General features: G+C 42.4%; 1 protein-coding gene across 1 annotated transcript in view; it reads left to right on the top strand.

The window, feature by feature from the left end:
- Window positions 1–1,999: 1,999 nt before the first annotated feature.
- Window positions 2,000–13,308, top strand: part of JAML (junction adhesion molecule like) — a 29,563-nt gene continuing 18,254 nt past the window's right edge. The window contains exons 1-4 of the mRNA XM_052653082.1: window positions 2,000–2,078; window positions 6,588–6,650; window positions 10,043–10,197; window positions 11,839–12,064. Coding sequence (XP_052509042.1) covers window positions 6,608–6,650; window positions 10,043–10,197; window positions 11,839–12,064 — 424 coding nt within the window. The 5' untranslated portion in view covers window positions 2,000–2,078; window positions 6,588–6,607. The remainder of the gene's footprint in view (window positions 2,079–6,587; window positions 6,651–10,042; window positions 10,198–11,838; window positions 12,065–13,308) is intronic.

Genomic DNA, 13,308 nt, shown 5'->3' with positions numbered 1-13,308 from the left:
CTGTGTGAATGCCTGGTCATGTTATTTTGTAGCCTTGATTATGGTTTGAATCAGTCCCTTCCTTTTTAAGTGACCAAATGATGAAATCCTTCAGGGTAGGAGAGTAAGTTGACCACTAGTCTGCTCCATGGGTTTGTGGTCACATCACAGTCTTAAGGTTGCTCTCAGGCTCTTTCTTCAGCCCTTTTATTGGGGTCTGAGTTACAGCTTTTTTCAGAGAAACACAAAGCAGTGTTTGGATACCTGCCTTTTAAAGATGAAAGGAAAATAAAGTGTTTTTTTTAACTTACCGTTTTAATATTTTCTAAGGTGCTATTTTCTTTTTATTTTGTTCATTTTGCTTTTCCATGAGTTCTTATTACACTTTATGGAGACCAGCCTTGTCTAGAAAGGGAATTGAATTCTGAACCTTCAGAGGGGGTTAAAAGCCTTTCAGAGTTTTTCTTTGGCTGCTGAAGTCTTTACTTGTGGCTACATTGCCTTATGAGTTTTGTGCATTGAGCTCTTAATTCTGTTACCAAATGTGAACTTATACAATGTTTCATGTTTCCCATGTGACCTGATACCTCAAGCTTCTTGGGGGGCGCATTGTCTGCAGCCCTTAAACTGGGCTCTGTGCTTCACGAGGGAATGTTTCATGTCCTTGTTTAGAAAAAATTCTGGTGGCCAAATCCTGAGTCTGCATGTTCTTGGGTGTCACTCAGTTTTGATTCCAAAGGGGAGTTGTAAGAAGACCAATAGGGTGTGGCACAAGACTCTCACTTAATTGCACAATCAAAACTTTGCTGCTAGAAGAGGCAACTCCGTCCTTTTGACTCTAGTGTTGGACTGTTACCTGCGGCATTTCACTTTGTTTCTTGTTTGTTAATTTTTGTAGGAGGATATGCACTGTTGGGTCATATGCACAGACGTTGTAATTCTTGCGATCTTTACCACATCACAGTTAATAAACTTCTTTCCACTTTCTGGCTACTTTTTGGTGTGTGTGTACATATAAGACTAGAGCTGTCATGTGAAAGAGAAGGGAGATGGTTTATGATTTTCGGCACCCAGTAACCGTTCGTCTCTGAGCTATACCCCAGCAAAAATCTGCACAGATTCAGAGGTGTGATGGAGCCAGCTCACACCTTAAGAGCTGATTGTTAAATTTTTAGGAATTTTTAACAATTGTTAAAAATGTTGGTAGTTTAAAATAGACCATGTTGTGGGTATTTGCTCAGTTGCTGGCTTACCAGCATACCCTTTCTCAAGAACCATGCGACATAGTCCTGGAGAAGAGCAAGCATTCAACAACGTGTCAAACAATACAGAACAAGTTTCAAAAAACAAGTATGCCCATGTGTAAGTCAAACCAATGCAGGCAAGACTGAAGGTGTGTACACTGAAAACACTTATTTTGAAGTGGTGACTTGAAAGCAAAAGATACCTTGATTCAAAGAAGCTTTGAATTTTTAATCTAGGATGTCCAAGTCACCCGAGGGATTCTCTGAGGAATAAAATGCTTCTTGTATGCTAGAAATGCTGATGTCACATGGTCAGGGGAGATTGACATGCCTCGGCAGTGAGTTGGAGGACGGGACAGGCATATCTTTGGAAGCAGGGATTGGCTATATTGCCCCTCTGTACTGAGAGGAAAAATAAAATTGCAAGATTGCTATATTTTAGATACAGAGCAAAATGTTTTGTGTTAATCTTAAATGTATTTTGTTTGCATGAAGCTGACTTCTCAGCTTGTTTACCTGGAACAATTCAACATCCCATCCTAGGAGACTGTCACCTAGAAGAGGAGATGATACCTGCAGAGGTCTGAAGCATGAGGCTTGCCTCAGTAAGGTGAATTTATTACCTCATTTTAGAATGAAAGTGTAAATAAAAATTGAGTAATAGGCCAGCTGACTGAAACGAGAACCTTAATTTGGAGGTTCCTGTTTGTGTCGCTGTAGCCACCTCAGGATGCACGCATATGGTTTAATCTGAGCCTGACCTTCTGTGCAGGCAGAAGTGTCTTCAGTCGGATTTGGGAACTGCAGTAGTGGGAGAATTGAGTGAGTTGCTTCTCCTGGTGTTCATCATCTTGGGTAAGCGCCTGCTTTGTATTTCTTAAGCAGTGACTTGAACTTTTCTCACTTGGAAGAAAGCTGGTTCTGAAGGTTCGGAAGGTTTTCATTTAAAGGCCATCCTTTTGGGCTGTGAGGCAATCCCAGAACTGTGAACCTCTGCAGGAGGACTGCCATAAGGTAGTCTAGTGGGTCCAGTTTTCCTTTCTGCAGTGTAGAGTAACCTGTGTTAAGATCCTCAGAGAAAAAAACCAGTAAGGTTTGCTCTTAATAAAAGAGTAAATGATGATGATGATGGTGACAAGCTTTAGCTTTTAAGTTGCTTGCAGCTTTAAGATAGAGCTGTGGCTGGCTGTTCCTTGGACTCATGGCAGAACTCTTCCTTTCTTTTCTCCCAATCCTACACAGGCCAATATTTAACCTTAAGAAGTCAGGAACTTAAACCTCCCAAGAGGGCTAGGCTGTTCATGCTTGCCTCACCATCTGCATGGCTGGATCTCAGGGAAGATAAAGTAGGATGGTTTAGATAGAAGCTGGTCTAAAGGAGAGAGCAGGAGTAATGACTGCCTGAGTGAGGGAAGGTGGTGAGGTTGTCGGTGGGCTCAGTGGTCACTTGTCCTTACTAGGGGCAAACACTTGACTGAGAGAGAGTGCTTCTCCCTTATTTTGTCCTGTAATATTGTAATATTGAGGGGGTCATTTCCACATCCTGTGTGGTCATCTCATTTCTGAGGATTTTCTGAAGATTTTTCTGAAGATTTTTTTTTTTCTGTTATAATTGTGCCAAAGACAACAATTCCCTTTCACTTTTAATAATAGAAAAGGGGATCCTGATAGTTACAACTCCCCAGGGGTGATAGAAGATACTAACGAAGAGTTATATTGTGAAAGAACCGTGAGCTCAGCTCCAAACATTTGACCAACACATGAGATAACTTACTGTGCAGAATTACCTCAAGAACATGCTGGTGAGAAGATAAATCAGCATCTGGGAAGAAAGCTGGCAGAGTCGAAGATTCAGATGGAGTCCATCAAGGTGCTTAAGGTTCATCTGAGTGCTCCTGTTAGATTTTTTAGAGACTGAGATTCATATATGTATTCTGAATTATTCATCTGAATAATAAAATTCTGAACTATATGTATATATATATAAAAGCTTATCCATCTACTATTATTTGTTTATCTATATTACATGGTAGGAATTTCTGAATATCTGCCAACTAACTAGGAAACTTGAAACTTGACTCAAGTCATGTTCTTGGCCCATTTAAGTGTTTATTAATTCATCTGATCAGTGGTCCCTGGACTTTCACTCTGGGTCTTACTCTGTGCTGGTGCTGGAGATGCATTGGCCAATAGGCATGGCTCTTGGCCTCATGAAGCTTATAGTCTTAGGGGGTGATGGGATGGAGTACAAGCCTTTAATCAAACAAGCGCTTAAGCAAATAGGTATTTAGAAATTGTGACAAGTGCCCTAAAGAAAGAGAAATAATAGTACTATTAAAACATGTGGCTAGGATGTGCCCTGGATAGGGTGGTTTGGGAGAGATTTCCTCGAGGAAATTACATTTAATTTGAGATCTGAAAGATGAATAAGAGTTAACTAGGGGCAGGAGGTGGGAAGAACAATCAGGGGGATCAGATTAATCTTGTTTTGTTAAATGAAGTTCAGGAAAGCTTTGCTCTAAAACACTGATTACTTTCACATGCATGGAGGAGACGTCCATAGTAGTAAGGACACAGTCTGATCCAGGAGACCCCGGTTTGAATCTGGCTCTGCCACTTGCTCTATGCTGTTAGGCAGGTCACTTCACCAATTTGTGCCTCAGTTTCCTCATGTGTAAAACCTCATAGAGGGTTGTGAGAATTAAATTGGTTAATGTGCAGAGCACTCAGACAGTGCCTGTCACATACTCTTCTCTAGTTTAATGAGTGTCAACTACTGACTTCTAGCGTGGTGCTAAAACTAGAGGGGAAAAATCTGATCCTTTAATTTTAAGGATAAGGCCCGGGGAGATGGAGTGGTTTCCCAACTATCAAAGAATCAGTTAATGGAATGTCTGATCTGGGGAGAGAATTTTTTAAAAACTTAATGCTCTTACTGTTAAGTCATCACTTCTCTATTCATTCACACAGAGTTCTAATGATGCCTTTGAGTACTTAGGACTGAAAATGGGTATCTTCTATTTGTCAGATTGTTGGCACATTTCTTAGAACTTGTTTGAAAAAGATTTGGGTGTGGCTCTGTGTGTCTTGAGTTAGGTGACTAGATTCAGAATCTTTTTGGAGTCGCTGGTTTCCTCTTAAAATAGAACAGTGCATTTGCAGGATGTCGAAGCTGATTTCAATTTGATGGTTATATTGGCAGCTATCAGCACGTATCCAGTGCAGACACTTCACCAGTGCTGTAGCACAGGCATGGGACAGTCACAAATGAGATGCATTTTGGTCCTGCCTTTGAGGGTGTAGGCAAGTCTACACTGTAATCAATGATCACTCCTCGGTGCAAATAGTGCACTGCTTTGGGGAATATAGGACAACTATTTGCTGGGGAATGAAGGGAGTGCAACCAACTTCCTGGAGAAAAAATTCATCCAGAATACAACAGGGATTTTAGTTGTCCCAGATATGATGAATTAAAGTTATACTATAAAGGAAGTCCCTTATCATGCTCAGCGATGTATGTGTGGGATAAGGTGGGTGTATCTTTTATACAGAGCTGGAATAAAGCATGCTGTGGCTATCTTGAGAGAGATCTGTATTTTCATTAGAAATACTTATATTGGGGAAAACTTAATGTGACTTTTGGTAGATCTGAGTCAGTGTAATTGTTATCTTCATTGTTGTAATGGATTCAAGAACTGAAACTTAAGAAGTTTCCAGTTCATTCTGATTCATCATTTGCCATTCTTGTAAAGGTAGATTCTCAGAGTCCAAAATCTCCTTTAAAGCTAATAACTCTATTTCCTATATGACTTTCAGGCTTTAAAAAAATGGGATCTTATATAGTAATGCTTTCTATTTTTTTAAGCAGTGAAATCTACATTCTTACATCTGATTCTTGCGTCATTATCCCCATGTTATAGGTGAGGAAATTGAGGCTCATCAAGGTCAACTGACTTTCTGCATAAGCAAGACCTAAGAAGGGCTGCCTTGAACAGCTTGACCCTGATTTTCCAGATGGAGAATTTTTTTTAGTGATTATTTATGGCTGTGTTGTGTGTTCGTTGCTATGTGCGGGCTTTCTCTAGTTGTGGTGTGCTGACTTCTCACTGTGGTGGCTTCTCCTGTTGTGGAGCATGGGCTCTGGGCATGCATGCTGCAGTACCTGTGGCTCCCAGGCTCTAGAGCACAGAGTTGTGGTGCCCAGACTGAGTTGCTCTGCGGCACGTAGGATCTTCCCAGATCAGGGATTGAACCCATGTCTCCTGCACTGGCAGGCAGATTCTTTACCACTGAGCCACCAGGGAAGACCCAGATGGAGAATTTTGTTGATTAAAATTCAGATAAGAAACTCTTAGGTAATCATTTTTTTATAAGTTAGAATGGCCACCATGTATGTGCTGGACTTCAGCAGAGCTGGCTAGGGTAATATGATGTTAATACACCAAGAAGACCTTTCCTTTCAGCAAATTCTGAGGTAGAATTACTCCAGGATGTTAAGGGTTCAGAGATCATGGCCAAGGCCCACCACAGGAGTAGGTTGGAGCCTAAGGCTGGTTGAACTGTGACTCTTTGGAGTTAAGGTATTTCTGTTTTGTTAAGAAAACTGTGGGGCGTTGTGTAGAACAGCAAATCTATTCCCAGGAAATGGTGGATGCAGTGAAATTTATACCACAGAGATAATAGAGATGCTTTTAAAGTACTTTTGCCTGTGTACAGCCCGATTCTCCTTCTACTCATGCTATCCTGCCTGAAAAAGTGAAAAAATAAAATCTCGCCATGGACCTTTCAGGTGGCTTCTTTGTGTCATAGAACTTGGTGAATGCCTTAACTGAGTTTAAAAATTTCCCTCTTATTTGTGTATCTCCTTTCTTACATGTTCAGAACGTTCTTTATATATTTAAGGCAGTTGTTTTAATTTAGTTGGAGTATAGGTAAACATTTCAGGCTGAGTATCCTGTAATTTTTCATTTTTATGAAACTCTCAGACTGTAGATTGTTTAGAGTTGTCATCTTAAGGTTATCCTGGAATTATTTGCTTTTACTTCTCTCGAAAAGCAGCTTTCATATAATCTTCCCTTACAGCCAATCTGAGGCAGCCCCCAAGTGACTCTCCAAACACCACTGTTTTGTTTTATCATAGCAGTTACCAGCATCCGCTGTTTCTTATTCATTCATTTGCTGCTTTTTTCTCTCCATTTCCCTGCCACATGCAAACTGCATGTGACCCAGGACCTTGTCTTCCTTGTTCCATGCTGCATCCTAGTGCTTCAGAGAAAGACTGGCTCACAGAGGTGCTCACTATTGATTGGTTAAATGAATGAATTCCTAACACTATTTTCTGATATATATATTTTTTCTTTTAAGATTGAAAAATTGACAACAGCATGTTTTACCCACTGAAAGTCGTCCTGATGCCAGTGTTACTGGGTAAGTAGAAGCCAAGGGACCAAGGAGGGTATTTGATTTCTTTCAAGTCTCATGTGTGTTCAGAAGCCAATTTTATGTATTTTCACTTCCCTTTGCTTTGCTGAAACGGAAACCCCAGCCTGGAACTTTATAGTTTTGTTGAAACAGTTGTTTTAGAAGCCAGGTAGCAGACTCTTTCTTGGAAAGCTGAATATTCCTCTGTTTCTATTAGAAACAGAATGCCTTTTGGTCCTGACTGGGTGTTCTACGACCTTCCTACAGAATATGAAGAAAGTTTCTCACTGGCATTCCTGCACTTTCAACTGTTATCTTTAAAACCACAGCTTGTTGCAGATCAGGAAATGAAATCATCAAAGAGTCCCTAAGCTCCTGCAATTGTTTTCCTCCTTTAGCCATGCCAGCCTTCTTGCAGTTCCTCAAATGCACTGAGCTCTTGCCCAGTTTTTGATAGTTTCTTTTGCCTAGTACCTTCTCTCCCCACTTTACCCTAGGAAGCCTGCCTAAGCCTTCAGTCTTCTCCTTAAGCTCTACTTCCTTTTAAAAAGCCTGCTCTGGTTGCCTCCCTGAACCGGGTTGGAGTCTCCTGTTCCTACAGTGGTCAAGGCTGCTGCTTTTGGCTCATCTGTTGTCTTTTCATCCTTTAGCTCCCTTTCATCTGTTAGCCCCTTATCTCTCTCTTTATCCCATGGATATGGCTCTGTCAGAAGAATAAATTAATTAGGTGCTTTACTCTCATGACTTTTAAATTTGTTTTCTTAAAAAATTTTTCTTTGAATTTCATTTTAAAATTTATTCTATTTATTTGGCTGTGTTGAGCCTGAGTTGCAGCACTCGGGATCTTTAGTTGTGGCGTGTGGGATCAAGTTCCCTGTTGAAGGATTGAACCTGAGGTCCCTGCATTGGGAGCTCAGAGTGTCAGCCACTGGACCACCAGGGAAGTCCAAAATTTTTTATTTTATTGAAGTATAGTTGATTTATAATGTTGTGTTAATTTCTGCTGTGTAGCATAGCAATGCAGTTATACATATATACATACTTTTTCATATTCTTTTCTATTGTGGTTTATCGCAGGATATTGACTGTTGTTCCCTGTAATATACAGTAAGACCTTGTTGTTTATCGATTCCATTTTTCTCTTTTTTATTAGCTTTTTGGACTTCATGTGGTAACCTAAAGAATGACTCAGCAAAGTGCACAAAAGAATGGTCTTTGCTTTAATTCCAGGCAACATAGCATTTGCATACACATGCAGTTAGACATGTGCACGCACAAGAAAATAGTCCATATTAGAGAAGTTTTTTCACCGTGGAATCAGGGTTATAATAATCTCAGGGGCTTCCCTGATAACTCAGTTGGTAAAGAATCTGCCTGCAATGCAGGAGACCTGGGTTTGATCCCTGGTTTGGGAAGATCCCCTGGAGAAGGGAACAGCTAGCCACTCCAGTATTCTGGCCTGGAGAATTCCATGGACTGTTTAGTCCATGGGGTTTTAAGAGACTTTCACTTTCACTTTCTTTTCTTTCCAGAGATGGGTGAAGCAGCCTGCAGCATTTTGCCCTTCCATCAGAGACTTGGCGGTCTAACCCCCTGTGGAGTTGCCTGGTGACACTGGGCGACTGGGATTGTACTTCTTGATGGAGAGGTTTTCCCCCTCTGCAGAAGTCTTGATTTCTTCAGTTATTTTTGTACAAAGGCTGCTGGTCAAGTCCAGGTTTCTCTCTGCTTTTCTTGCTGCTCTTACCTTCTAGCAAGCCCATTTAATTCTGCAGCCAGCAGTCTTCATATCACATTACATAGCTTCTTATCCCTTTAACCACACTTGAAGCTGCTCAGTTCTTCCTTACAGGAAAATTCCAAATCATTTTTGGAGGTACTTTTGATTTATTTCAAAATAATCCCCTCCAGAGGGTGGTGAGTTCATGTTTTCCTTCCCATCTTCCCCACTGTGTGTGCCTGCTGTTGGGCAGGAAGTTAACAGTCTTTTCTTGGGACAACAGCTTGGATGGAGAGGCCAGCGCATTTTCTGTTTATACCCAACTCCATTCACTTGGCTGTTCTTTGATGGGAACTGGCCAGCAACTGAATGTGTCTTGCTGTGGTTGTCTCTTTGCATAGAGCATGTCTTATGAAAACAGAAAAATCCATGTGGTGGTTTTCTCTTTAGAAATGATTTTCTCTTTAAGTGAAAAGAGAAATTACTTGAACAATGGACAGATATTGGAGGGGTATGATGTAGACTAACCCCTAGAGGCTGGAAAGCCAGGCTGAGGGCAGAACTGGAGGGGGCAGGTGGGGAGAAAGCCAACAGAGGAAATTCAAGGGAGGGGCCGCGCTCTGTATTGACCTAATTACAAGGATCTGCACTACGGCCAGAATCAGCCAGCACATCCAGAGATACGCTTTTGTAGAGGAACGAAAAAAGGAGAAAAACAGAGGGAAGCAAAGTTACCTGTGAACTGGCCTTTCAGTTAGGGGACTGGTGGGAAACCAGGAGCCGGAGACATCATCACCTGCTTATAGGCGCCTAAATTCACGGCCTCAAGGGAGAGGCTTCAGGGTTTCTCTCTTTCTTCTTAGTTTTGTTTTGTTTTTTGGCCCTGCTGCGTGCCTTGTAGGATCTTAGTTCCCCAACCAGGGATTGAACCTGTGCCCTCAGCAGTGAAAGCAACTACTGAACTGCCAAGGAATTTCCTCTCTTCTTTCTTTAGAAAGGACATTTCAGGGGTGAAGACTAGAAAAGAGGGAGGGTCTAGCTAGGAGCATTGGACAGTATGAAGACTGTAGAAGTCCTTGACTTGGGCCACATGGGGGTAACCACAGGGTATTTTTCTTACCCTTGGGAATGCCACGCTGGGTTGAATTAAAGGCCTCTGAATACTTTGTTCACGTTGGGTCATTCGCTTAGTCATATCAGACTCTTTGTGACCCCATTGACTATAGCCCACCAGGCTCCTCTGTCCCTGGAATTCTCCAGGCAAGAATACTGGAGTGGGTAACCATTCCCTTCTCCAGGGTTTTTTCTTGATCCAGGAATTGAACCCGGGTATCCTGCATTGCAGGCAGATTCTTTACCATCTTGAAGGGAAGTGAAGTGAAGTGACGTCGCTCAGTCGTGCCCGACTCTTTGTGGCCCCGTGGACTGTAGTTTACAAGGCTCCTCTGTCCATGGAATTTTCCAGGCAAGAGTACTGGAGTGGGTTGCCATTTCCTTCTCCAGGGGATCTTCCCAACCCAGGGATCGAACCCAGGTCTCCCACATTGCGGGCAGACGCTTTACTGTCTGAGCCACCTGAGCCACCAGCAAAGTCTGCATCTACTTGGAGATTAATACTAAGTTTTGCTGTTGAGTGAGTTTGTCTGATGATGTCTCTCTTGCCTGTTGCCTTCTCTAGGTTATTCCTTGGGCCTGAATGACTTGACTATTTCCACCGTGGAGCTAACAGTTCACGTGGGTGATTCAGCCCTTCTGGGATGTGTTTCCCAGAGCACAGGAGAGAAACATGTGACCAAGGTAGACTGGATGTTCTCATCAGAAGAGCACACCAAGGTAACAAGGAGGAAACCCTGCTGTGTATCAGAAGCCCCTGGCCAGTGGTGTCAGAATGTGGGGAGAGGGAGAATCAAGTCATCCCGTGCCATGAGGTGGGGTTTCAGGAGCTGGGTTCTGGACCTCGCCAGAACTGAGCCGCCTCCTAGTTTGATCTCTTGGCGGTACATAGCTGATTACAGTCAGCTGGGAATGTTACTCAACCTCTCTGAGCTTCACTTCCCCATCTGTGAATAATGGTAATACTTACTTTTCAGGTCATTGAGAAGCTAATAGGAGACATAGACATAAGATTCTTTTAGTTTCTTTCCTTTCCTGTTTCTCCCATTTGTGGAGTAGCATAGGTGGGTGGGAGGGGTGAGAAGAATGAAAACACATTGGTCTAGACAAAAAGAGTTATGGCCCAGGCACAGAAATGATGTCACAGTAATCTTCAGGAGGGTGGAGATTCTTTCAGCATTCTGCTGATCCATTTAAGTGCTGGGGAATCATCTCTTTCTCCCTCATGGCTGCTTAAACTGTTAGGATTGGCAGGTTCAGCATGGCTGAGTGAGGGAGCTCTTTGGATTAGCAAAAATGTATGAAGCCTCATCTGAGATTCTGTGGAGATACTTGTGTATCAGGCTCATTTGTGAAATATACTCCAAGTAATGTATGACTGGTAATAAAGTCCTAAGGTTTTCAAATGAAATATTGTTTCAGTAGCTCAGAGCCTGTTATTTCCATAATATTACTATCACTCAAATTTTTGTTACTATTTACTTTTTTCAAAGATTTTTTTTTTTTTGCTGCAGACCATTTTTAAAGTCTTTATTGAATTTGTTACAATATTGCTTCTGTTTTATGTTTTAGTTTTTTGGTCCCAAGACATGTGGGATCTTAGTTCCCTGAGCAGAGATTGAACCCTCCTCACCCTCTGCACTGGAAGGCAAAGTCTTAACCTCCTGACTGTTTATTGTTATAAGAGGGGTATACCCACGGCCTAAGTGAAAATGAGAATTCCCTATGGCTCTTCCCCCCAGTCTGTAAACCATTTCCTTTGATGACTCCTTCTCATGCCTTAGGATGTGCTGCCTGGAGGAGGGTGGAAAGGAGAGGGGTGACAGCTAACGTGGCAGGAGTTCTTACAACAGCCTGTCTGTGGGGTTGCATTTAGATGCCAATGAATCCAGGGGCCATGGCAGAACACAGGGAGGTGCTTTTCAAAAGTTGTGGAATTCCCTGGAGGTCCTGTGGTTAGAACTCTGTACTCTCATGGCCTAGTGTCCAGGTGCAATCCCTGGTTGGAAAACTAAGCTCCCACATGCTGTGCAGCATGGCCAAACACCAAAAGTTGTGAGTTTGAATCCCCAAAGTGATTTTCAGAGTAGGTGTTACATTTTACCTTAAACTGTAAGAAATGAAAATGTGTTCACCCTGTTTCTCCAGTTGTCTTTGTCTAATAGAAGCCACAGAGTCTTGTGTCAGTTAAAGTATTGTCTGGCACATTCTTCTTCTTAATTGGGTACCAAGTACTTTGATCCTGGTGGTGACGATGACTATGCTGCCTCCATGGAACAGGGGCTTTTGAACTCAGACTTCTGGGTCTGGTGCCAGAAATTTCTGGCTTGAAATTTCCTCTGATGTTGTGTTGCCCTCCAGGATGAGTACGTGCTCTTCTATTACTCAAACATCAGCGTGCCTGTGGGGCACTTCCAGAATCGCGTGCGCTTGGTGGGGGACATCTTACACCATGACGGTTCCCTCCTGCTCCAAAACGTGAAAGAGACCGACCAAGGAAACTTTACCTGTGAAATCCGCTTCCAAATGGAGAGCCTCGTGTTCAAAAAGGTGGTCATCCTGAATGTACTGCCAGAGGAACCCAAAGGTAATATGAATGCTTACGCAGAGAAGGGCAAAGGGCAAGAGATTTGGTGTGCAAAGAGGGATGTGAACTGATTTTGTTGAGCAAATCCTAGTCAGTGGGCTAGGTACTTACCATGAAGTGAGTCCTCAATAAATGGTGCTTGCTATTTATTATTAGTTTTTTAAAGTAACCCACAGATTAAAAAACATTATCTATTTAATACTTTTGGCTGCTCTGTGTCTTTGTTGCTGCTCGCAGGAGTGGCTACTCTCTACTTGTGGTGTGTGGGCTTCTCATTGAGGTGACTTCACTTGTGGGGCATGAGCTCTAGGGCGTGGGCTCCGTAGTTGTGGTGCATGGGTTTAGTTGCCCCATGGCATGTGGGATCTTAGTTCCCAGACCAGGGATTGAACCTGTGCCCCCTGCGTTGGCAGGCAGATTCTTAACCACTGGACCTCCAGGGAAGTCCCAATGGTGCTCTTTAAATAAAAATAATGATGATCATTATTTTATCATTACTTTAAACCTATTTCATCCTTATGATAATTCTGTGAAGGAAGTACCATGTTTCTCCTTTTCATTTTATAGACGTGTTAACTGAGGCTTAGAGAGTTTAAGTGACTTGCCTGAGGATATATATTTATTAAGTGGCATATCCAATACTTGGACCCTGGTACCTCTGTCAACATAGTTCATGTTCTTTCCATTATACCCTGCTGCTCCCCATAAGTTTTGCAGATTGATGTTGTCTCCATATTTTGTAGGTAACTATGTTTTCTGGGGGATATAAAACAAATGAGCAGGTTTCCCTAACTTCCTAGGACCTCATGTTCCTATTTATAAATAGCTTCTGTAGTTTGTTGGTTTTAAAAACATGCTCTGTAGAACACTCAGGGTCCAAGGGACCTGGTGGGCCACACAGGGGGTGAGAACAAGGCAGGCGGGGACAGAGGACCTAGTCACGCCAGGACCTCAGATTTCCACCTCCACTACAGCTGAGTCCTTTTCCTTTTTTTCTGTTGTATTCTTGGACTTCCAGGTAAGATTTTGTTTGAAGAAAGAATTCTGCTGCTTTAAAAAGTTTGAAAATCACAGAATTAGGGATACTCTTTAAATGTGTGAAATGGAGACTTCGCTGGTGGTACAATGGATAAGAATCCACCTGCCCATGCAGGGGACACGGGCTTGATCCCTGATCCAGGAAGATTTTACATGCTGTGGACCAACTAAGTCTGTGCGCCACAACTACTGAAGCCTGTACACCC

This window comes from Budorcas taxicolor, chromosome 15 (assembly GCF_023091745.1).
Source record: "Budorcas taxicolor isolate Tak-1 chromosome 15, Takin1.1, whole genome shotgun sequence".
Lineage (NCBI taxonomy): Eukaryota > Metazoa > Chordata > Mammalia > Artiodactyla > Bovidae > Budorcas > Budorcas taxicolor.
The sequence above is the reverse complement of the archived record's forward strand: the minus strand, read 5'-3'. Positions and strand labels throughout refer to the sequence as shown.